The following is a 25,905-nucleotide window of genomic DNA, read 5'->3' as shown; positions in this document are numbered from 1 at the left end:
TCTCTCCCCAAGCATTTTTATCTGAGGTACTGTTTCCTTCTCAATCTGATTTTGTTAATGTTCTTTATACAAATACTTTTTTTTCTGCTCCTTTCATCATACCATAATACTCATATATGAAAGGAGCAGTACCTTCCACAAAAATAAGTAAAACTATGTAGAAAACTAAAAGGTTATTTAAAATTTTTTTTATTTTAATAATAATTTTCCACATAAGTTTTCTGAAATTATATTATACAAATTGTCTTTCTCCCTTCTTCCCTCCCCCCTCCCGGAGTTGGCAAGCAATAAAAGGTTCGTTTTAGTTTAAATCTAAAATTCATGACTGAAAATGGTGTTTAGCTTTACACCAAATGGGAAAAAAGTTTAAACTTATCTACCTTTTTCTTTAACATAAGATACATGAACAGGTTTTGGATCATCTGTTACACAAGAACATAAATTTATTTATATGTAATTTATCTGATTGTAGGAAAGGAAACATGTTTTAGATCCCCGAGCTAAAGAGAAGTTTGAACAAAGCCTTCATACATATTTGTAATAAGCAATCTGATGCCTGATGTCACCTACTGACACAATGGCTAGGGTACTAGATCTGAAGTCGGGAAGACCTGAATGCCAATGAGCGATCCTGGGAAAGTCAGTTAAACTCCATCTACCTTAGTCTCCTCATCTGTAAAATGAAAATAATTACTGTGCCTACCTCCCAAAATTCATGTGGGAATAAAATGAGATCATGGACATCAAGAGCTAGTTTTTTAAATTGTTGTTGTTATTATTATTATTAGGAGGCAGCTAGGTGGCTCAGTGGGTAGAGTATTGATTCTGGAGTCAGATATAACTGAAAAATTGAAAATTATTAATATTATAATCATTATTATTCATAGTTAGGTGGTATTATTAGCAGTTAGATAGAGCCCTGGGTTTGAAGTCAGGTACTCGTCTTTCCAAGTTAAAAAGAAATCTGACCTCAGACACTTAATAACTGTGGCGATCCTGGGCAAGTCACTTACCCTGCTGGTCTCAGTTTCCTCATCTGTAAAATGAGCTGGATAAGGAATGGCAAACCACTCCAATATCTTTGCCAAGAAAACCCCAAATGGGGTCACAAAGAGCTGGACATGACAGAAATGACTGAATAACAATATTATTATTATCATTATCAATGGAGGCAGTCTAGAGGATATGACATAGTTTCAGAAGAACTAAGGATGAAAATCACCCAATGACCAAGGAAGAAGAACATGGCAGATGCGTTATGATAATTTTGGAGGTATTGATCCTAATGGGTCACGAATGTAAATAATGATCCCAAAAGTCAACCCAAAGTGCAGTTGGGCTCATAAGAAATGTGTTGAATCTTCTTACTCTATAATTGAATAACTTTTTGACAGTTGTTTGGTATTACAGCTTGAGAACTGAAGAATCAGCTGATTGGTGAACACAACTGACCAGTTCTACCTAAATCCTTAACTAATGAAGATGGATGTAATTCTCTTAATTCCTAAACTAGAAAACTTGTGTGTTAGATTTAACAAGGTTAATTAGTTTAGGTAATTTGTTCTGACTGTGGATTAATTCAAAATCAGATTTGAGGATTAATAACTTTGAAGTTATTTCCCTAACAACACAGGTGACTTCTTCAACTGACACTTCTCTATCTGGAATCTCGAGAATCACAGACAGGTTTGCAGATGGCTTCTTTGTAAATGGTTTAATGTTGGTATATATAGGTGAAAGGGAAAATGGGATTGATGATGGAAAGTGGGAATAGGATTTCTAAGTTGAATCCAAGTTGATGAATAGTTGTTGAATCTCCCAGATAATTAACTGATATTCAGGAGCCTTTGGATGGCTTGACAGCCTGGTCAGGCCAAAAGGCCTGACCTCTTCTGATTTGAAGTTTTGTTCAGCAGATGATAGTTTGGCTTGAATAAATCTTGATGATGTAAATATCAGAGAACTGAAGTTGATAAGTTTGAATATATTTCTAATTGATAAAGGTTGAGAGTGATATCAGAATATATTCTGCTCTAGCCTAAGCCAAAGACACCTCCCTCCTTGCCTGTTGTATCTCAAGACTGAGACCAGGAGGGGTCCAGGTTTGCCCCTTATATAGGCAGTTTCCAACTGCCCCTTGGCTCATGCCAGGCTCATGCCACCTCAGTTCATTCTGATTCTAATCAGGTAACTGGCAATCAAGCTTGACCCAACATGGCTGCTATTAAAAATCCTTAAAGCTGCAGCATATATCCAACAAAACTGATCAAGAAAAATGTCTTTCTGGATCAGAGGGCTGTTTGCCTGGAAAAGCAAGGGATAACTGATGGATAGTCTATGTGTTCTCCCAGTATCCATGCAAAATCAGGAGATCTCAACCCATTTTGTCTCTGGCTTGGACCTTTTTGGGTCATTGAGCCCTTTGGCTGTCTGGACCCCTGCTTATGTTTTTAAAAACATAAGATAAAATAACATGAGATTATGATGGAAACCATTTATAATGAAACACAGTTATCAAAATATTTAGGAAATGAAGTTCCCAGACCCCAAGTTAAGAACTCTTAATCCAGAGAATGGACCCCTGAATCCATCTGGAAGATTTATGGGTTAATAAGCTCCTTAAAAGTAGAGACTGAGGGAGGGAGACAATTTGGATTATATAAATTTAGAAAACTCATCTGGAAATTTATTAAAATTAAAATTTAAAAAATTAATTAAAAAGTAGAGACTTTTCCTTCTTCATATGTTTATCCCCATCACCTATCATAGGGCCTGGAATACCAGAAGCACTTAATAAATTCTTGTTGAATAATGGAGAGCCAAACAGAATGACCAGGCCTGCATGGGTTGGGATCTCTCACAGGTCCACGTAAGTATCAAAGCATAAGGAAGGACTTTTGTATAAGAGCAATCCAAATATTGAATAGGCTACCTTATAAGTCTCATAGGTTCCCTCCTCTCCATTGATGGTGTTCAGAGACTGGACAATCATCCACCAAGGATGTTGGAAAGGACATTCATATTCTGAACTAGCATCCAGCTTCCAGTGGTGTTAAATAGAAATGGATCCCTCTAAGCCACATGTTGACTTAGAAAACTACAAAATAACATTATTTATGTTGTATATATCTATCTGTTTGTAAGTATCTATTTATTTTGTTAAACATTTCCCAATTACATTTTATCAATTTCAGCTGTACTTGGGGGATTTTAGCAGGCTGCCCAGAAAGTATGAGTTTGACACCTTTGATCTAGATCTCTGATTAGGTTTTCCCATTCCAGAAAACATTCTTATCTTTGGATGAGTAGTATGATATACAGAAAAAACATTAGGGGTTAAAAACAAAACAAAACCAAAACAATTACTCTGGACATGCCCCTTAATCTCTCAATACCCCAGGCAACTCTCTAACACTATAGATGACCAAGAAAGTGTCTTTATTTGCATTAGATGAAGTGATTCCTTCCTAGGTGTTATAAAATTAGACAGTCCAGTCCAAAAAAAAAAAAAAGGCTCTCAGAAGCTCTCAGTTCCTGTCCAGATCTGCCACAACCTGTTGCATGATTCTGGGCACAAAGATACTCATTCTGGGCCATGGGTGAAAAATGAGGCAAAAAACCCAAACTCATAAAACATTTCATCTGGAAGAGACATCAGATATCATCTAATTCAACTCCCTCCTTATATAGATGAGAAAAATGAGGTCTAGAGAAGTTTTTTTTTTTTTTGCCTAAAGTAGTCACAGTAAATTGTGGCAAATCTGGAACTGAAATAGAGATCTCTTAACTCTTTACCTAGCAGAAGAACAATCATTTCACATTTAGATCTGGGTATTCAAATATGTTCTAAATAATAAGTTCTACCATAGAAATGTGGGCTCATATGGGAACATTTAATACTCAATCCTGTTATAAAGTCATTTTCTATTCAAAGGTTAGAAGAAGTACTATTGAACCATATGTCTGAAAAATAGTTATGCATCTCAAAATAGAACATGCTTTTAAGAAAGTTCAAAAATTGAAATACTACTTATAAAAAATTTGACTGTTTTATTTAATGTCATTCTTACCAGAAGATTTTCACCCGACACTCCTCTGTTGTTAAAAACCACACATCTAAAAATCAAGAAAGTAATTTTCATTATTTCAAACTTTTTGTAACAACGTATATGAAAAGTTTAATTAATCTGTATTTTTAAAGTCATTAAAAATATACTGAAACAAATTAAAAGTGATTTCTTCTTTACCTTAAGTAATTGCCTGCAAATCTCATCTGACTGAACTTCTGTGCATGTAAGGATACAGCTGAATTCATAAAATAGGCACTTAAAATGTGCTTGATATTCCTAATAAAAATAGATTTTTACCAATTTGTTCCTTAATCAATGATGTAGGTCTACATATACATAGATAGATACATATGCTTAAAAAAAATAACAGTATAGGGGGCAGCTGGGTGGCTCAGTGGATTGAGAGCCAGGCCTAGAGACAGGAGGTCCTAGGTTCAAATCTGTCCTCAGACACTTCCTAGCTGTGTGACCCTGGGCAAGTCACTTAACCCCCATTGCCTGGCCCTTACCACTCTTCTGCCTTTGAGCTAATACACAGTATTGATTCTAAGGTGGATGGACAGTAAGGGTTTAAAAAAAACAGTATAAAATAAGAGATTTAAGTGTCAGTTTCAAATAACAGAAAAATATTTATTGTGAGAGCAATAAATACTTAATTCTCTTCTAAAACATATCTTCCTGCTTATGTGTATGCACACAGCAGTGTTCTCCCAAGGTTTCTTGAGCTTTGAGTCATGTATTTCTCCACGGAAGGGAAATAACCAGGACAAGCTCAGCAATTCCGCATGTTAAAAAACCAACCAACCAACAAAAAAACAGCACAAAGGAGCATCCCCACCTTCTTCTGCATTGTTTTCAAAGAGAGGTTTCCCATGTGCTATCAGCTTGTATTTACTGTGGTGTTCTCTGGCCACCTCACTATTTTCCAGTTTCATATCAGCACAGATAAAGTTGGGGTCTGACAATTCTCAGCTTTCTGACTTAGGGTAGAATTTTTTTCTCCTATTATTAAGGGATCTTTTGGCTACCAACGGCAAAAAAGGGGAAAAAATCATTCAACTCAGAAACATACCTTTTAAATGACAAAGGATCAAGCCATGATTTTTTAAAAAATAAAAACTCATTCTATAAACAAAATAGAAGCAGAGGGGTAGGCGTGGGGAGGAGGTCTGATAATGATTCACCTCGAGGCGTCTGCCCAAACCTAAACCTAGTCTAAAATGTTGCATTTCTCTCTACCTGGTAGCAAACACATCTCTCCCCACCTGTAGGCATTTTATGGCAGAGGCACTTTGCTACTAGGAAGGATACAGAGGTATGGGGCAGAAAGAACACTAGATTTGGAGTCAAAGGACCTGAATTCAAATTTTGGCATTCTTAATTACTACCAGGGCAGTGTGGCTTCTGGCAAGTCTCTGAATGTCTCTGAGTCTCAGTTTCTTTATCTGTAAAATGAGTGATGGACAAGGCCCCTTCAAATTAAATCTATAATCCTACGAAGAAGGTGAATGCTACTCAGACTCATCTCCCTCTTTTTTGTACTTTTTGAAGCTTTTCACATCTAACACAGAATTGGATAAAGTATTGGCTGCGGGAGGGAGAACAACCTATTTTTGATCCCACCTCAAACAGCGGCAATATAACTCAACCCTGGATAGGTGAATAAACCTCAGCCTGTTTTTTACAGATGTAAAATGGAAATAATGCCAAACATGGCACTTAGGTTTCCAGATTGCAGTGAGGATCAAATGAAATTATTTATGTAAATTGCTTTATGCTTCTAAATGCTATAATCAATACAATCAATGAGAGATTAGGTTGTGCTGTTATACTACATATAACAAAACAAGAAAATTTAAGGAACCAACACCACGCAAGGAATAAAGGAATCCTGCCCCTTTATCTTGCCGACTATGCCCAGGATTCATTATCTCATTCCCAGCAGAGGTCTTGAGCTGATTTAGCTGTGAGCCATCTAACTGAGAGCTGCTCTAAGCCATCTTTTCTCCCTGATTCTCACCAGCATTGAAAGTGGCAACAAGTATTATGTTAGTGCTGCCTTGAACCGTGTGGCACCAATATATGGAGGCAATCCAGCTCTCCACGGACCACACAAGCATCTTCTCCCCATGACTTATGTTCAGGTTTTCTAAGAAGGGGCACACAATCTCAAAACAAAAAATCCTGGGAAACTACATGTGATAATATAATTCCTCATAACAAGCCTTTGAGGCAGGTGCTATTATTATCCCCGTTTTACAGTCACGGAGCCTGAGGTTGAGGGACTTGCCCAGGGGTCAGCTAGTCAGCTAGTCACTAAGGGTCTGATGTCACGTTCAAACTCAGATCTTTCTGATTCTGGGTCCAGGGCTCTATGTATTGCTGTACAAGTTAACTGTCTTCCTCTTGTCCTTATTAAAATCCATCTTGCATTTTTCCTGTTTGTTTCTCTAACCCATTAAGGGCATTTTAGGTTTTAATTCTTTTCAAAATAATGTTTATTTTTTAATTCTTTTCTGAAGGATAGCTTGTTGTGGGGGGCACTCAAAAAAGCCTCAGGGAGTTAGATGGTGTAACAACACCTATACGATGAAGTCCCCTATTTTTAAGGATCTAAGGTACCACCTCCTCAGCCAACATGGAATCATCAGCATAGCCTTTTTTTTTAAAACCCTTACCTTCCACCTTAGAATCAATACTGTGCATCAGTTCCAAGACAGAAGAGTGGTAGGGGCTAGACAATGGGGGTTAAGTGACTTGCCCAGGGTCACACAGCCCTAGCTTCCTAAAGACACCTAAAGTGTCTGAGGACAGATTTGAACCTAGGCCCTTCCATCCCTAGGTCTGGCTCTTAATCCACTAAGCCACCCAGCTGTCTCCTATTTTTATTTATTTTTGCTTTAAAAAACCCTTACAGGGGGCAGCTGGGTAGCTCAGTGGATTGAGAACCAGGCCTAGAGTTCAAATTTGACCTCAGACACTTCCCAGCTGTGTGACCCTGGGCAAGTCACTTGACCCCCATTGCCTACCCTTATCATTCTTCTGCCTTGGAGCCAATACCATGTATTGGCTCCAAGACAGAAGGTAAGGGTTAAAAAACACACACACAAAAAAACCCCTTACTATCCTTCTTAGAATCAAGATTATGTATTGGTTCCAAGGCAGAAGAGTAGGAAGGGCTAGGCAATGGAGGTTAAGTGACTTGCCCAAGGTCACACAGCTAGGAAGTGTCTGAGGCCAGATTTGAATCTAGGATCTCCTGTCTCTAGGCCTGGCTCTCAGTCCACTGAGCTATTCAATTGCCTCCCAACACAGGCTTTTAATTTATCCCTATAATTAAATCTGATAAGGAAATCTGGGGTAGGATTCAGGTAAAAGCAATACAAATATTTTTAAATCTAAGAAACACATTTTAAGACAAAAGGTCAGAGGAACTAGATTTATATTGACTAATCTAAGAGAATCTAATTATACCATAAATATATGAATAAATACTGGAGTAGTGTTAAGAAGAAGCTGATTTTTCTTTCCCTTGATAGTAAAAGGGAAAACAAACTTTACCTGGATATAAATTACCTACTAGATGACCCTAAAGAAAGCTCTCTAAGTTACACAGCAATTAGTGATCAAGTTAATTATAACTTTGATCTCCTGGCCCCTTCTCTTCCCCAGCTTGTTTCTTTTTCTTTCTTTCTTTCTTTTTTTTTTTGTGAGGTTTTTGGCACAGTATAGTTAAGTCAAAGCACACTAAATTTGGAATTGAGAAGATCTGGTTCTGTAGTTTACTAGCTTTGTGACTGGACAAGTCCCTTAACCTTTCAGTTTCCCATCTATAAAATCAAGGTAACAACACTTCAAATATCTACTTTAAAGTGCTACTGTGAAGAAAGAATGTTATAATTAGTAGAGCCTACATAATTATGAAATACTATTTGTCATAGGCAAAGTCTTTAAAAAAGACCAAAAAAAGTCTTAAAATGAAAGAGCTTTAAATAATTTTAAAATTTTAATTTAGGGGCAGCTGGGCAGCTCAGTGGTTGAGAGCCAGACCTAGAGACTAGGTCGTAGGCTCAAATCTGACCTCAGACACTTCCCAGCTATGTGACCCTGGGCAAGTCACTTAACCCTCCATTGTCTAGCCCTTACTGTTCTTCTGCCTCCAAAGGCAATGGAGGGTTAAGTGACTTGCCCAGGGTCACATAGCTGGGAAGTGTATTTCCAGCCCTGAAAGAAATAGTAAAGTATTAAGCAAGTTTGGTACACAGTATTGATTCCCAGATGGAAGGTATGAGTTAAAAATTGTTTAATTTAATTTTAAAATTACATAAGGAATTATCCATTGAACCTGCCATGGAGTCAATACCTTTACCTACAAATGGAAGAAGACAAAAGATTTCTGCTAAAAGGACTTTAGTGCAATAATATTTACAAATAGAATTTCTTCCAAATTTCAGATTTGGACCAAAATTTATTATGGAGGAAAAAGAACCAGGCAACTGCTACCAAACTTGCTTAATACTTTACTATTTCTTTCAGGGCTGGAAATACACCGGCCCCCTCCCTTAACCAAAGGACTTTCACACTGAGATGGGGGCATGAATAAATGCAGGCCATGGCCCCAATCTTCAAAAAGATTATAGTATAGTTGAGGGTCCAGGTAAAATTTGAAAAATACAAAATAAAAATAATAAAAACTAATTCTTCTATAAGCTTAAGGCTTACAAAATAACCATGCAAAAACCGACTCAGAGCCATTAAGTGTCACATGATCTCTGGTGGACAGGACCTGGGGACATCCTGTAACCCTAGTTATGGGAAACCATGACCATTTGAGGTACACAGTCCACTGCTAGAGAAGCCTTTTTGATAAGAAATAATGTGAGTCTAAAGAAGGGAGAGATTCCTGTGAGCTAGAGTGGTCAAAGAAAGATATATAAACAAGGAGACCTGAAGTAGGACTTGAAGGATGAAGAGGACAAAGACAAAGAATTCTGGTGGACATTTTAGGATGGAGAGAACAGAAAAAAAAAAAAAAAGCAGAAAGGTAGGTATGATAAAAGGCACAGTGAGCAGACCAAACTCACTAAGATAGGATTATAAAAAAGGTGGCAATGGTAGATAAATTTAGGAAGATAAGACATAGCCAGGTCATGGAGGGCCTTGATCACTAGGCATGATAACAAATGAATATTTCTTATTTTATTCTGTCAGAAGGCAGGAGAATTAATATTAAGCATAACCGTATGTAGCCTTTCCCAGAACATGAAGTCTAAGATGTCTAATACCATGTTTAAGAAAAGTATGCCATAAACTGTAAGCTACGTAGTCAACTGGAGTATCTGTTCTTTAGATTCATTGATTCATAATCACTTAGTGATTATATTATTATTACAATATACTATAGTCACAAAGTGACCTCAGAAATGATCGAATACCACCTTTCTTCACCACAGTTGAGGAAACCAAGACAGATGAGTCAAGTAACTTGCCTTTAGTTAACACAGCTGGTCTATGGTACTGGGGGATGGTGACAGAACTTATCACTGACCTTCACAATACCTCAAACTTTGGTTTATCTATTTCTCTGTGAATTTATCCTCATTGCAGGAATCTTAACTGCTCTGAATTCATCTATAATTCTGTCCACCATAAAATGGCCAAAAGGAAAGAAGCAGAAAGAAGCCAAAGACTCAGATAAGCCATCCATTCTAGAGTCAGCTATTTGTTTTTTCAGGGATTGATTATAATAATGAGGCCAGACTTACAAAGGGGCAGAAAGCAGGTTGACCTTTTGTGCATGGAATTCCTGCACAGGAGTCACCTTAACTGATACTGCTTTAAACAATGCCTGAAAAAAATGTCACATTCTTTCTTAATCATCTAGAGTCTAGTTGAAATGATGAAAGAGTTTTAACCCCTTTTTAAAATTCAATTAAGCTATTCATTAAGTTATTAAATGATCTTTAGGTACTGGGATGAATAAATTCCAAGACACAACAGGTCCTGCTGTCAAGTACTTTAGTAATTGTTTAGATTGATTCAAACCCTAAAGGAGGAGGCAGCTGGGTGGCTCAGTGGATTGAGAGCAAGGCCTGGAGATCTTAGGTTCAAATCTGGCCTCAGACACTTCCCAGCTGTGTGACCCTGGACAAGGCACTTAACCCCTATTGCCTACTCCTTCCCACTCTTCTGCCTTGGAACCAATGCACAATATTGACTCCAAGAGGGAAGATAAGGGTTTTTTTAAAAATAAATAAATGTTGTTTAAAATGTTTTTTGAAAGTCCTATCAATGATACTACATGAATGCATTTAAGGTAAGGGAAAAAAAAAAAGACCTAAAGGAGGTGGGAGTATTCAACAGATCTGTTGTTTTATCAGAGTCTGCTTGTACAGATCTCCTTCTCATCCTGTGGGATTCTTGTCCATCTGGAGGAGGAGGGAGGAATTAACAGTGAGATGTATAAAAGATGAGGGGGGGGGTCATGGTAAATGGCCTCTGTTTTCCCAACAGAGCATAAGGTGAGGTCGTCAGCTCATGGAAAGAGGAAGAGATGAAGGTGGCACGGGAGGCTTGAGCACAGAATCAATAAAGGATTAGCGGAAGTATTGCCCTGCTGCACTAAGGGACCAGATGAGATTAGAGAACAGACATTTACAGTGCATTTGGTCGGCATGCCTAGATGTCTTCCTCCAGCTATGTTCAGCAGCATGGGAGTGAGAGCAGAGAAGGCAGGTGGTGGCACCAGTCCAGGTTGGGCAAGGCAGGAATAGTGGTGGGACAGCCTATAAGCCATGCTTCCATTTGCTCTGAATTCTTTGTTTTCTGTTTAACAGTGACGTCAGTATGGCTACAGTTTAGTTTTTCCAGTAGTCTATTGGCGAATTGTTTGTTAGACTACCATTTCAGTCTTAGAGCACCAATCTTTGTAGGTAATCTATGCAGTAGAAATATCAGCGTCCTCCATCCCCCTTTCTGCCTCAGTTTCTGTGGACATGTATTAGATCATGGACTGTTATACATTTTTATTTGTCTGATGGGTTGCTGTGGTCAAAGAATTCATTATCTGGAGGGTTAGCCTATTGGTGATAAGAATTTTATTTAGTTCATTTGGTCCTCAGACAGCAGAAAGTTTTTTCATTAGTACTAAACTTCTGAGCCTTTCTAGCTTGGTAGAAGCAGCCAGTTTTAACTGGATTTGCTTAATTGTTTTTTAAAACCCTTACCTTCCGTCTTGGAGTCAATACAGTGTATTGGCTCCAAGGCAGAAGAGCGGTAAGGGTAGGCAATGGGGGTCAAGTGACTTGCCCAGGGTCACACAGCTGGGAAGTGTCCGAGGTCAGATTTGAACCTAGGACCTCCTGTCTCTAGGCCTGGCTCTCAATCCACTGAGCTACCCAGCTGCCCCAGGTTTGCTTAATTTTTGAGAACCTATACACTGTATATATCTTATGTGTAACTAGCTGTTTGCATCTTTATTACCTATTAACTCTCTTTTAAAATTTTTAATTGATTAATTAATTTAGAATACTTTTCCATGGTTACATGATTCATGTTCTTTCCCTCCCTCCTCCAGAAGCTGACATTAACTCTCTTTTTCGAATGTGAGATCTTTGAGGGCAAGTACCTTGATCTTACCTTTCTTTGTACTCCCAGGGTTTAGCACAGTGCCTAAAAGAGAGGAAGTCCTTAATAATGCTTATTGACTGACTGATAGAGATTTTGCTTGGAATAATAACACATTGGAACTAAAGGATGCTAAACCCTGTGCAAAAGTCACTCTTTCTAACAAGCAACTGATTAATGATTATATAAACATAGATTTAGATTTGAAAGAAGCCTTAGGATTATCTGGTCCAGCTCTCTGATGTTATAGAGATGACGGGAAAATGTCTAAGGTCAAAGAGGTAGTAAGTGGCTGAACCAAGAATAATAGTTATAGTTTATACATAAACTATATAGTTTATATAGTTTACGGTACTTATAGCTGCAAAATGCTTTCATGCCTTTGTTCATTTGATTCTCACAACAACCCTTAAGATGAATTCTATTATTATATTCATTTTGTAGGTGAGAAAACTGAGGTTCAGCTTCAGGTTAAAGAGGTTTAACCAGGATCACACTCCTAAAACTTCATATGTATTATGTTGTGTGGACACAACACCTGGGTGAGGCTGTCCCTGTACCTTTGCAGGGATTCCATGCTTTGCATCTCCACACAACAATTACCATTGAATCTTCACAATAATCTTGTAAGTAAGTATTGTGTATATATATATATATTTTTTATATATACATATGTATTATATATCATATATTTTATAAGTAAGTAGGTACTATTATCTTTCTCAGTTTGCAGATGAGGAAATCGAGACAGAGATTAAGTAATTCAGGCAATATCACACAGCTGAAATGTCAGAGGTTAAATTTCAATTTAAATCAGCCTCACTTCAAATCCAACACTATCCACTGCCCCCAAGCCCTGCTACCTAGCTTCTCTTCCCGACAGTTTACTGAAACTATTTTTAAAGATTACCATTGATTGCCCAATTCAATAAGGACCACAGAATTTCTGACCAACTAACTAATCAAGAATCCCTTCTACAACATCCCAAACAAGTGGTCATCCAGCCTTCACAAAGAGAACTTCAGAGAGAGATAATAAGATTACAGATTCAAAAGCTGGAAGTGACCTAGAATCACAATGTCCAAATCTCTCATTTTCCAGAGGAGTCTGAGGCTAGAAAAATTAATAATAAGTGAATGTGAGGTGGGATTTGAACCTAGGTCTTCCTTACCCGCAAGTCCCAAGCTTGGTTCGCTGCCTCATTAAGCTTTAGAACTCACTACTTTCTAAGGCAACCCATTCCACTCTGAAACAGCTCTCTTAATGAGAAAGTTTTTATTTACACAGACCCTAAATCTGCCTTTCTCAGACTTATACCCACTGTTTTTGTCCTGTTCTTAATATATCCTTAAAATATCCGAGGGTTAGGGTCTCAAAGATGAGCAAACAAGGTAGTTAAGAGTGCTACAATGAGTCAGGGTAGAGCCGAGTAGCAGCATAATTCCATCATTCACAATGTGATGTAAGACATCAAAGATAAGTACGAAGGGAGATAGAGCAGTCATGCAGCAGGAATGGAAAACGATAGCTAGAGTGTGCGTAAAACATTGGTACCATTGAGGCATTAACATAACTAGACTGCTCTAAGAAATGATAAGCAGGATGATTTCAGAAAAAGCTGGAAAGAACTGCAGGAACTGATGTGGCGCGAAATTAGCAGAACTGGGAGAACGTTTGTACACAGTAACAGTAACACTGGATGATGATCCAGTGGCAGCTTGGCTCCTCTCAGCGATGCTCTGATCTGGGACAATCCTGAAGGACTTGGGATGGGGAACGCTACCCGCCTCCAGAGAAAGAACTTCTGGAGTTGTCTTTTCCATCAGTGTCTCTTTGGTTTTACTGGGAGGGGGAGTTGGTTTTGTGTGATTGTGCTCTTACATCAATGACCAATATGGAAGAGGGTTTTGCATGACCATAAAAGCACTAGAGGAAGACCTCTGGCACATATCTGGGGTAGATATTCTATGGGTGATTTAGAGAGGGGTAGATGAGGATCACACCGGATGACAAAGTGTGAAGAGACTGTGACTGGTACAAGCGGTAGTACCTACACTCATGAGATCACACGTCTGAGTAGCTAAATGAATAGCTAAATTAAGAATAGCAACAGCCTAGTATCCAGATGCTACAAGAATTTTCTTTATTTTAGAGTGAAAATGTCAGCAAAAAATTTCAAAGTAACTATGTTACTTAAAAGTATATATAAGCACAGCATGATTTGGATTAAGACAATCCAATTTAGATTCTTGGGAAATCTGTTTTAATGATTTTCTAAGAAAAAAGCCTGCCTAGAGAAGGAAATGGAAAAGCACTCCAGTATTGTTACCAAGAAAACTCCCTGGGCAGCATAGTCCAAGAGGTGCGAAGAGTCAGATAAGACTGAACAAAACCAACAAGAATAACCTGTATACAAAGAGAGGTATCAAGAACATCTTCAAGAGAGGGCAGTTCCACAGTTCAATGGATAGAGAGCCAGGCTTGGGGATGGAGGTTCCTGGGTTCAAATCCAGCCTTAGCCACTTCCTAGCTGTGTGACCCTGGGCAAGTCACATAATCCCCAGGGCTTAACCTTAACCTCTCTCTTCTGCCTTGGAACCAATACTTAGTATTGATTCTAGGATGGAAGGTAAAGGTTAAAAAAAAAAAAAGTAAAAAGAAACATAGCCAAGAAAATATGACTGAAAAAAGCATTGGACCAGTCATAGAACAAGAAATAACAAATGAAAAGGCCAAGTACTTTACTAGTAGTCTTGCAATGTTAAAAGCTCCCAGAGAAGGCTCCAGCTCCACTACTTGCAGAAAGTTAAAAGTCCTAAAATAGGTTTCCAGTATTCTGGGTCTCTCTGGAGTACTTATAGAAAGCTATGAAAAGCAATTATATACAATTTAAAGAGGTAGATGGAGTGCAGTCTACATTGGCAAAAGAGTATTTAAATGGATGAGAATTTGGATAGTGAAGGTTGATTTTATAATTAACATACCAATTTATTCTAAATTAATTAATTTAAATTAAATTTTAAAATACCAATTATTTGTAATAATCTTTAGTATTTTTTAAAGGAATTAAGCATATTTTGTTCTTTTGTAGGCCAAATTCTACCTATAACCTTAAAATCAATATTTCTTTATTAAACACTATTTCCTTATCAGTGTGAAAAATTAGAGCCAAGTTCATTTAATTTTAAGTTATAAATTTTAAATAAGTAGAGTTCAAAGGATCATGGAAATTTAGCATTAGAAGCTGAAGTTAAAGAAGCTTCAGGTATAATATACTTGAAAATAATAGGCATTAGGGGCAGCTACGTAGCTCAGTAGATAGTTCCAGGCCTGGAGTTGGGAGGACGTGGGCTCAAATCTGGACTCAGATAGCACTTAACTCTCTTTCTCTTTTTATTAAACACTTTACCTTCTGTCTTGGAGCCAATATTGGCTCCAAGACAGAAGAGTGGGAAGAGCTAGGCAATGGGGGTTAAGTGACTTGCCCAGGGTCACACAGCTGGGAAGTGGCTAAGGTCAGATGGGGAGCTACCTAGCTGCCCCCAACACTTAACTCTTTAACCTCAACTGCTTACCCCTTATCACTCTTCTGCCTTGGAATCATTACTTATATTAATTCTAAAACAGAAGGTAAAGATTTTAAAAAAGAAAAGAGAATTTTCAGCATTAGTTTTTGTGTGTTTTAGTTAAAGTATAGGGAATTTGTTACCTAAAAGAAAACATCTTTATTTTTTAAAAAATGACCTAGTGTTTGATCCCCAAGCTAAGAGCAAATTACATCTCTAGTACCTAAGTGACATCTAAACAGTAATGAATTAAATGGTGCTCTGATGACCAAGTTCATAAATTTCATTAAATTTATCAAATTCCTTTATGTCAGGCAATGGCTTAATTACTATGTAGAATATACTATGTATATTATTATATTATAAAACTATGTAGAATATAGTCCAATAACACTTAGTAATGAGATAAGCTATCAGAAGCATAGAAAATAGAGTTAATCATGGCATTAGGACAACCTGAGTTCAAGTCCTCCTTCTGACCCATAGAGACTGTGTGACCCTGGGCAAATCACTTGACCACTTAGTGCCCCAAATCACAAATGGAAGAACAGTTGCCTATCCAAGTTAGTAGAGGGAGTTCTCTACAAAGTCACAGATCTAACAATAATCCAATGTCCCTCGATTTCAGCGAGTCGGAAACCTAGGACTGGTTCGTTATCTAGGTCAGTAAAGTATGAAACCAAGTAGGATATTTGGGATCAGGAATACCTGACTTCAAGTCCTGCCTCACACACTTATCATTGACCCTGGATAAATCACATAACCTCTCTCAGCCTTGGTTTCCTTATCTATAAAATGTGGATAAAAACATAACACCTACATCACCTAGTTGTGAAAATAAAATGGTTTAAAAACTTTAAAGTAGTATATTAATAACAATTATTATTATTACTTAAGGTCATGAGATTATCATCTTCCAAGCCTCCAGGCTATTTTTAACTCGGTGACCTTTGAAACCAGGTAGCATTTCTTTCTATTATTTACCTGGCCCTGACCTGGATTCTAAGACTCCTCTGAGCTAATAAATGAGGTTACAACTAAGGCCAGTGAGTAAGCATGATGGTCAAGGTCTATTCACTCTTTCTACCATCTTCAAGCCTGAGCCGATGAAGATCCAAAGTCTCTTAATCTAATAATTTCTAGATGGGCTGGATCTGCAGACAGCAAAGTAGGGCCTAGTCCAGTCCTCCCTATTCCATGTGCCAAATTACAAGCTTTTTAAGCCCAGGGACTATTTCTTATATATGTAAATTTTCCTAGCACAGAGCTCAATAAATATCTGGTGACTTGATCACAGTGTTAGCCCTGGAAATATAAGCATCAGACATAAGCAAGCTAGACTCTTCCCTATTCCTTGGAAGTCCAGTGTAATATTTTTGGCCTCAAGGCCCTGAGAGTGGTCTTGGATAATTTATCTAGGTGACAGAAGGAAGCTTTGTCTAGTGGCAACTTAGGGTTTAAGTCCTGTCCCAAGAGACTTAAAAAAAAAATTAGCTTTGAAACTGATTCAGGCTAAGCCTGGAGGTAGCAGTTTCAACACTTACAAAAAAAAGCCTTATTATTGTTTTCTGTCCAAGCCTAACATTTAATAAAGACTCAGATCTGCCATTCCAGCTTAACCTGGTTGGCTGAAGATTTTGAACCTAAATGCTGAAAGAGCATGCCTAAAGATTTCCCTTCAGAACTGCTATTCATAGATGTCCATGTCCTTCCTCTTCAAAGTTAGCCTTAACAGGGATTACTATTTGTGAATCTGAATGTGTTGAAATGACTACACATATACGAGCAAAAGTCCTTTTCGACTTAATGCAATTAATATTTTTGCTTTAGGATGCAGAAATAAATGGACTTAAAATTTGCTGTTGGCAAGGTACCTGTGGAAAAATAAAATCCTGCCTGGAAACTAGGCTAAGCATAGTCACCAAAAAAATGCTGCAGCTAACACTTTCCATAAACCAACAACCTTTGGTCAGACACAAGAGAGGTGAATCATTTCTGAAACAATAAGAATGACCTTGGAACAAATTCTAATGCTTTAAGTGTTTTTACACACTTAGGACATGGTCCCATGCTTGAGAAAGAAGTTGTGGCTTCCTAAACCAAGCTCTGAGTGAGACATTAAGAATACAGTCTTAGGGGATTGTAGTACCATCTACTCCTGCTGTGCTGGCAATCAATTACATAAGGGGATGGTTTAATTATGGCCGTAGATGACATATGTACCTATCCTCATCATGTATTTAATCTATTTCATTTAACTGGAATAAAATACTCAATGGTACCTGTATCCCAATTCTTCGCTGAACTGGATCATATGAAGGATGTAAGATTCTTTGCTTGTTCCTGTGAGGCCAGGCAGCAATAAGACAGTCGGTCGGGTACTAGCATCCAAATAGCACGTACTCTTATTATTATCAAACCAGTCCAGTGAAATCTGTCCTCCATCTGCTGTTTTAATAAGCTCACTTTAAAAAAATTCAAAAGACAAAAATGATTTTCTTTTGTAGTCTTTATTCTTACTACTTAATTACCCCAACAATTAAATTAATGTTATAGAGGACCTTAATTTTAAGAACTATAGATCTACAACATTACTTGTTCATTTAAAATGGTTAAGTTTTTCTGCATTTCCATGTGCTTCTGAGAAGCCATGGAAAAGCCACTTTCTTTGAATACAAGGTTATTATGATAATAGCATTTGTTTTGGGGTTGTCTTCAGTGGCCTGAATTTTGAAAATGCTATGTAATAATGATAATAATATTTTCACAGTGCCTGAAAGCAGTCCAAATTCTTTCATATTTCTCTATCATTATGAAGTTGGATGAAGAATCAGTATTATTTCCAATTTGATTGAGTTCACCTGGGAGGTCAATGAATTAGAAATAGATATAATTTAGATCTGATTCCTGGTCTTAAGTATGCTTTCAGCTAAAAGATGCTATCTCCTACCAGTATCAAGGAACAGATAACACTTTAAAAATATTTTAAAGTACCTATCATAGAGCATCAATGAACTCACACTATGTTCCCAAACAGTCCAAGTTCCAGGCAACAAAAGGAACTCCAGAAGGACTAGATGACTCAGGGAAATTAATAATAGGCACCATCGCTGTCTCCTGGTTACTGCTACATTCTGGACTGTCTTTAGTGCCTGAAGGTCATTACTATCAGAATCCATTCATTCACCAGTATAGAGTGATCTCAGCTCATAAGTGAAATTCATATCTGAAAACCCACAGGGAATAGAACCTTTTGCTTTTTTTTTTTTCATCATTAACTATCTTTCTGTTTCTATGGTGCATATCACCAAAGGGCTTAGGTACTCTGGGACAGCTGAATCAGCTCTTGGAAACAGGTACAAACATACTTCTTTTAATTCTAGAAACGGGCTGGTCCTTCTAGGGTCAAAATAGTGGTAGAATGGTAATAATTGGGAACAGCACTTCCATTTGGTTTATTGTACCCATTTTGCACCAATTTCTGGGTTCTGATGCCTTTTATTCACACACCTTTACCCCAGGTACTATATTTACTAAACAGAAGTACTAAGGTCCAGGCATTGGATGGTGGGGAGATCCTGTCCTGGGAGGCAGTGAAAATGGCTGGGGAAGAAAAAAACACCTTAAATTTACTTACTTTCTGTACTGCACTTGGGGTTTAGAAGTGATGAAAGGTCTCAGTAAAGTCTGCCCTCGGCTCTCCCAGCACCAAATGGTAGGATAGTAAGTTTCTGTCACTACAGGACAATGGTCCTGAAGGAAGCGGTTCAGACTTTCACCCCCTGTCACCAGTTGGGGTTTCTGGGAAAAGCCAGGATCAGTGAAAGGTTAAAAAACAGTGTCATTAGTATTCCACTAGTGCTCACACACGTTTATTCTCTCTGTCTCTGTGTCTCTCTCTATTTCTCTGTCTCTGTCTCTCTCCATTTGCTCCCCGGCCTTTGGCAAAGAACTCACAGTGAATCGCAACTGACTCAGAAGTTTTATTTCTGCAACAGCCCCAGGGATGGTGTAGACTGAGCAAAGGAAGCCACGCCAACAACTCCCAGCAGTTTCGGAGAGACACCCAGAACCCTACCATAGTTCATCAATAATAAAGCGATTCAGCGACAGCCCGGCACTCATGCTAACAGTCTGTGCTCTGCGGTCAGCCAGGGTCACGGGCATCTCTTTAGGAAGAGACCTGGGTTGCTGCTCCCTAGCGCCAGAAAGGAATGAATATGGGCAGCTTAGGAGATGAGGCTCGGGTGCGTTTCCCGCTTCTTCCCATTAAAAGCGTTTTACTTTAGCAACAGCGTGAATGCCGGTAGTTTGAAGAAAGTGGTCATCTTTCCATTCCTTTTCAAACCAACCAGGTGTTTCTTGCATCCCAGTGTAACAATGTTCAAGTTTTCTTGGCCTCACTAATTAAAAGGCACCTTGGCACCTTTCCCCCTTCCCTGCCCCCCTCCCCCAACACCCGTTCCTCTTCCTCTGCGCCCCAACCCCGCCCCCAGGGCGCCCCGGTTCCTCTAGGTCCCCTACTCCCCAGTTCACCTTGGCAATGCTGCTCAGGTAGTAGCAGGCGTAGGCAACACTGAAGCCCAGGACCAGAGACAAGCCCACGCCCGAGCCCAGGAACCCGACCCGGACTTGGTGCTCCAGATACAGGGAAAACTCCCGAGACAGCATCTCCAGGTCCATGTCCAACCGCGGCTGCACCGTGCGCCACCGATCGCGCTGGTCCGGGTCCCGGGAGGATGGAGAGGACCCGAGCTCCGGGAGCTGAAGCAAGGAGGCGCGCAGCAGCAACCGGGCTGGTGGCCGGCACTCCTCTACAGCGGCTCCTACCGAGGAAATGGGCCGTTTCCGCCTACTGGAGCGGGGCGGGCAAAGCTGAGCAGGAGACGTAACTGGGGCCACCCGTCACCGCCCCCCCCCCTTCCCCCCCAGTCCGCTGCTGCGGCCGCCGCCGCCGCCGCTCGGGGCTCCTCCCCGGCTTTACTGGGAGCCGCCCTCGCCTTCGACGAAGGAACCTTCCAGAGGAGTCGCCGGGAGCCTACGGCTGACCGCAGGGGCGGGGGGACGGTAGGGGGCGGGGACCTGCAGAAATCGACCCCATTTAAAACTCTCCGGGAAAGGGAGTCAACTTAAGGTCATTGCTAAATAATAGAGAGGTCAGGTTCCCCTTTCTGGCCTCCGGACGACCATAGGCAGCTATGACCTTGAGCAGCTCCTGCCCCGAGTGGGTTAACCCTCCCAGGGAAAAGCTTAAGGTAGTCTTAGGGGCATGGCGAGGACTGAGGATGGGCTCCCGGGTTAGGGGAAAAGTGTTCGGAAAGTCGTAGCGTAAAGTGAAGAGAGAGACACTCTTCCGCTGTGGCCTCCGAAGAGGGACCGAAGCGGAGAGGGCAGGGGGAGGGCGGAGGAAGCGACTAGAAATGTTACTCTCGATAGAAATGTGAGCACCCAATCGTGCTTACATCTTCGACATCACAGGCATGGATCACAAGTGAGTTCCTGCTCTGTGCCCCGAAGTAGAGGAAATGGGCCAAAAAAACCGAGAACTTGACCTCCAAAATCGAAGTCCCCAGAATGCTCGGGGTTTAATAGTCACTCTGAGTCAATCCTTTTTGTAAAAAGTCTGGTCATCTACTACCGGCGCACAGGAAAAGATTTGGGAAGTAGATTTTCTCAAGTTTATTTATAGCAACAAGAATAAAGCCAGGAAATTTAATTAGGCATCTGAAAAGGCTCAGAGGGAGGGATTAGAATTCCACATTATGAGTTGTCTTCATGTTTAGGTGATTAACCCGATATGCTTGGCTCTAGGTAGTTCTACTTATAAATATATGGGGGTTCTGAACATTTACATTTTGGGACACCCAGCAAAATCATCCTTAGATACATTTAAAATGAGCAAACATGAAAATTAAAAAAAAACCAACCACATGAAAAAACAGATAACTCCTGAGAATGGCAGGAATTCCACTCACCAAAAAGAAAATGAGAAATATTTGTGTAAGGTGTGAGCTTTATCAGTTTAGCTAAACAGTTTTTTGAGTTCAGCATTTTTTGTGTCATTTTTAGTTTGAATGTCAAGTGCCAATTTAAGCTTAACTTAATCAAAGTAACATTCTTTATAGGAAAGAACATTTATATCTACCTTGTACCAGGTATCAGCTAAGTATTGAACTATCTCAATAACATTCTAACCCTGTTTTAAAATCGAACAGACTACAACAAAGACTTCACCGACAGGCCTGAGGGATGATAGAGATAGGCCTTAATGTACTTTTCTAGTTGTAAGAGGGAAAAGATCTTAAGAATATTGACCCTTAATCATTCATATTAATAGGTGATATAGACAGATATATATTTCCATGTACATACATGTATGTATATATAAACACATATTTTTATTTAAACATCAATTTCATGCCTCCCTACCCCCACCATTACTGCTTTTGCAATATTTCATTTATGAAAAGTATTCCCCAGTTCAAAGGAGAACAAGAAAGACCAAGAAACCAGGGGTAGACAAAGCAGGTGACTTAGGAATAACATGATGGGTAATAATGAGGGCTGCTTTTTAATTTTACTTTATTTAAATGCATGTATCTTTAATTTCAGAAAATCAAACTTTCCATAGTACATAGGTTTCATTTGATTATGCTAAATCACATGTCCTATTGTAATGAAGGCCTGCAGAACACAGTGATACATAATGAATTTTGAAAGTTTACCTAAGACATACAAATGCTTTGTCCTGACTTTGATAACAATGAAATGGCTTGGTGAAGAAGAGGAAGGGGGTGAAAAGCTAGGTACAAGGACAGCTAAACCTTGAAGCGTGAAAAGGAAATGAGTCGAAACACCATTCTCTTCAACCCTTGTCTGAGAACTCTTTGTTCAATACTACTAGCCTAACTGGCTCTTTTTTTTTTTTTTTTTTTAACCCTTACCTTCCACCTCAGAATCAATACTATATATTGGGTTCCAAGGCAGAAGAGTAGTAAGGGTTAGGCAATGGGAGTTAAGTGACTTGTCCAGGGTCACACAGCTAGGAAGTGTCTGAGGCTGGATTTGAACCCAGGACCTCCCGTCTCTAGGCTTGGCTCTCAATCCACTGAGGTACCCAGCTGTCCTCACTAACTGGCTCTTCTTTTAAATTGTTTGGACACCTGATGCCTCTCAGCTTCTTCCTGTGTCAGTCTTACAAGTATATTGGCATACTTACACTGGTGCTTAAACAAGGGTCTCTTTTGTAATTTCCCATTTAAAAGTCTCTCTCAACCACTCCCAAAGCAAAAACCGAGTTTTAGAACTAAGATGATCTAATAATATCCCCCTTTACCTTCCAACCCATTTATGTGCCTAGTTTGGGGTTTAAAATGATATGATGGATGGGGAAAAAGTTTGTATATATTTATATATTTTTTCCTCATCAATTATATATATATTAGCTTTAGGGCCAGGGGAGGAGATGAGATCTTGGGTAAACCAAGAATAATTATCATCCAAGGCTGGCAACCAAAAGGTCAAATGAGGCAAGGGGAAAGAAGGAGGTCATAAGAATGAAGTTAACCAGGAAAGAAGGTAAGGCAAGGCAACAAACATTCATTAAATATTTTGTGCCAAGTGTTCTGCCAAGCAGAACTGGTGATGCAAATATAAGCAGAAAGGAAGTCAGTGCCTGCCCTCAGGGAGTTTACCTTCTAAAGGGAAGACAACATATATGAAAGGGAACTAAAAAGATGTGAGTGGAGGTAAGAGTCTAGACTCTAGAGGGTCAGAAATAGAGCCTGTAGGGGAATGAAGGTTGGCTAGCCTAGACCCTGCCCTAAAAGGGAGGCCCCATCCCTGGAGGATGGCTAGTATCATAATGGGATGATCCAAGAAGACAGCAGGAACAAAAATGTTCCAGGCTGAGGAGACTCTGAGATGAGATTGCAGTACATGCTGTTGAAGTCCAGAAAGTCCGAGGGAGATACAAAAGAAAACTTAGTTAAGAGTCCGGGAAATGTGAGTTTTGTTTGGAAGCCCAAATGTCAAAGCCATAAGCAAAATTACGTGGTCAAAACACAAAATAAAACATTATGTAAAGATAAAAGCAAGAAATTCAGAGCCAGAGTCATTAGATATTGTTTGAATTTCTTTAACATTTCCAGGTGGTAGAATCTATTAAGCCTAGCAAAAATGGAAAAGAAAAGTTTGTCCAAAAAAAGAAATGGAAACTTTGCCCCTCTTATTTCTCTTTCTCCTCTTCCTTTCAGAAAATCAATTAGTAAACACCTCTTTTGAACACTAGGATATATACCTAGTTTATCTACCAAAATACATACCAGAATTATATGAATTGTTGCTAATATTCAGTCATGATCCCTTTTGGGATTTTCTTGGTATAGATTCTGGAATGGTTTGCCATTTCTTTCTCCAGCTCATTTTGTAGATGAGGAAACTGAAGCAAGCAGAGTTCAATGTTTGCCCAGGATCATATAGCCAATAAATGACTGAGACTGGATTTGAACTCAGATCTTCCTGACTACAGACCCTGGCACTTTATCCACTTTGCCACCTAACTGCCATAAAATACTTTTTAAAGGAGGAAAAAAAAACTAGACCTAAATAATTGGAGAAATATTCATTGCTCATAGTTAACCTGAACCAATATAATAAAAATGACAGAGCTGTACAAGTTAATTTACTTACTCTGTGATACCACATTTCCAGAGAATTACTTTATAAAACTAGAAAAAAAATAAATGAAATTCAGCTGGCAAAAGAAAATGTCAGAAATCTCAGTCAATCAACTAACAAATATTCTACCATGTGTATCAATAATATGGAAATAGATCTTGATCTGGTTTAAATCATGAATCATGTAACCATGGAAAATATTCTAAATTAAAAAACACACACACAATCTGGTACTGGCTAAGAGATAGAAGGGTGGATCAATGGAATAGACTAAGGGTAAATGACCTCAGCAATCTAACGTTTGATAAATACAAAGATCCCAGCTTTTGGGATAAGAACTCACTATTTGACAAAAACCGCTGGGAAAATTGGCAACAGTATGGCAAAAATTAGGTTTAGATCAATATCTCACGTCCTATATCAAGATAAGTTAAAAATGGGTATGACTTAAGTGATATTATAAGTAAATTAGGTGAACATAAAATAGTATACCTGTCAGATATGGGGAAGGGAAGAATTTAAGACCAAGCAAGAGACAGAGGACATTACAAGATGTAAAATTAATAATTCTGATTATATTAAATTTAAAAAGGTTTTGTGCAAACAAAATCAATGCAACCAAAATTAGAAGGGGGGCAATAAACTGAGAAAAATCTTTATAACAAAATTCTTTGACAAAGGTCTAATTTCTCAAATATTCAAAGAACTAAGTCAACTTTAAAAGAAATCAAATCATTCTCCAATTGGTCAAGGCAGTTTTTAGATGAAGAAATAAAAACTATTAATAATCATATAAAAAAATGTTCTAAATCTCTTCTGAATAGAGAAATGCAAATCAAAATAGCTCTGAGGTACTACCTAGCAAAGTGTCCAATATGATTTTTCCTACCCTTCTTCCCTCCCCGATCCCAGAGCTGACAAGCAATTCCACTGGGTTATACATGTTCAAAACCTATTTCCGTGTTATTCATATTTGCAGTAGAGCGATCCTTTAACATCAAAACCCCAATCACATCCCTATTGAACTACATGATCAATCATATATTTTTCTTCTGCTTTTCTGTTCCCACTATTCTTTCTCTGGGTATTGATAGCATTCCTTTGGATTGTTCTGGGACATTGCATTGCTGCTAGTACATTACATTCGATTTTACCACAGTATACCAGTCTCTGTGTATAAGATTCTCCTGGTTCTGCTCCTTTCACTCTGCATCAATTCCTGGAGGTCTTTCCAGTTCATATGGAATTTCTCCAGTTCATTTTTCCTTTCAGCACAATAATATTCCATTGCCATCAGATACCATAATTTGTTCTGCCATTCCCCAATCGATCGACACCTCCTCATTTTCCAATTTTTTGCCACCACAAAGAGCAAGGCTATAAATATTCTTGTACAAGTATTTTTCCTTATTATCTCTTTGGAGTACAAACCTAACAGCAGCACCATATTGTTTTGATGGTCACTGCTTTATGATACAATTTAAGATCTGGTACTGTTAGCTGAGTCCAGGGTTTTACAGGGAAAGAACAATGACTTTATAAGGGGGAGGGAATGACATAGAAAAAGAACTTAGTTTAACTGGCTCCCCAAAAGGCCAAGACAGGGAAAGATAGAGAGTATAAATAGGTTAATGGCCTAAAAGAGAACTGATTGGTCAAGGGATTAGAGGTCACAGTGTGGACAAAAAACTGGGAAGGTAGAATGCCAAATACCTTATCTGATTGTTATCAGATTAAAGGAACATGTTCATGAACATGAAAATAGCACATTTGAGGGTTATGACAAGATCAAGAATATGATGAAGGAAGTCATAGGAAATAAGTAGAGTGTTTGAGGAAATATTAATATGTATATGGAACTCTCCTATATTTTGGGAGTAGGAGTTGGGGAGGAGAGAAAAGAATGAGAACTAATCACTGAAATTCATTGAGGAAAGAAGGGGAGGGTTCTGGAGGTCAGTAG

General features: G+C 38.8%; 1 protein-coding gene across 1 annotated transcript in view; it reads right to left on the bottom strand.

The window, feature by feature from the left end:
- The window catches only part of ABHD3 (abhydrolase domain containing 3, phospholipase), a 50,210-nt gene extending 29,474 nt beyond the window's left edge, over positions 1-20,736 (bottom strand). The window contains exons 1-6 of the mRNA XM_044683014.1: positions 20,726-20,736; positions 20,201-20,345; positions 19,800-20,138; positions 18,901-19,064; positions 17,546-17,728; positions 4,071-4,116 (exon numbers count right to left, since the gene is read on the bottom strand). Coding sequence (XP_044538949.1) covers positions 4,071-4,116; positions 17,546-17,728; positions 18,901-19,064; positions 19,800-20,138; positions 20,201-20,345; positions 20,726-20,736 — 888 coding nt within the window. The remainder of the gene's footprint in view (positions 1-4,070; positions 4,117-17,545; positions 17,729-18,900; positions 19,065-19,799; positions 20,139-20,200; positions 20,346-20,725) is intronic.
- Positions 20,737-25,905: the final 5,169 nt, after the last annotated feature.

This window comes from Gracilinanus agilis, chromosome 1 (genome assembly GCF_016433145.1).
Source record: "Gracilinanus agilis isolate LMUSP501 chromosome 1, AgileGrace, whole genome shotgun sequence".
Classification (NCBI taxonomy): Eukaryota; Metazoa; Chordata; class Mammalia; order Didelphimorphia; family Didelphidae; genus Gracilinanus; species Gracilinanus agilis.
This window is presented reverse-complemented; position numbering and strand designations above follow the sequence as displayed.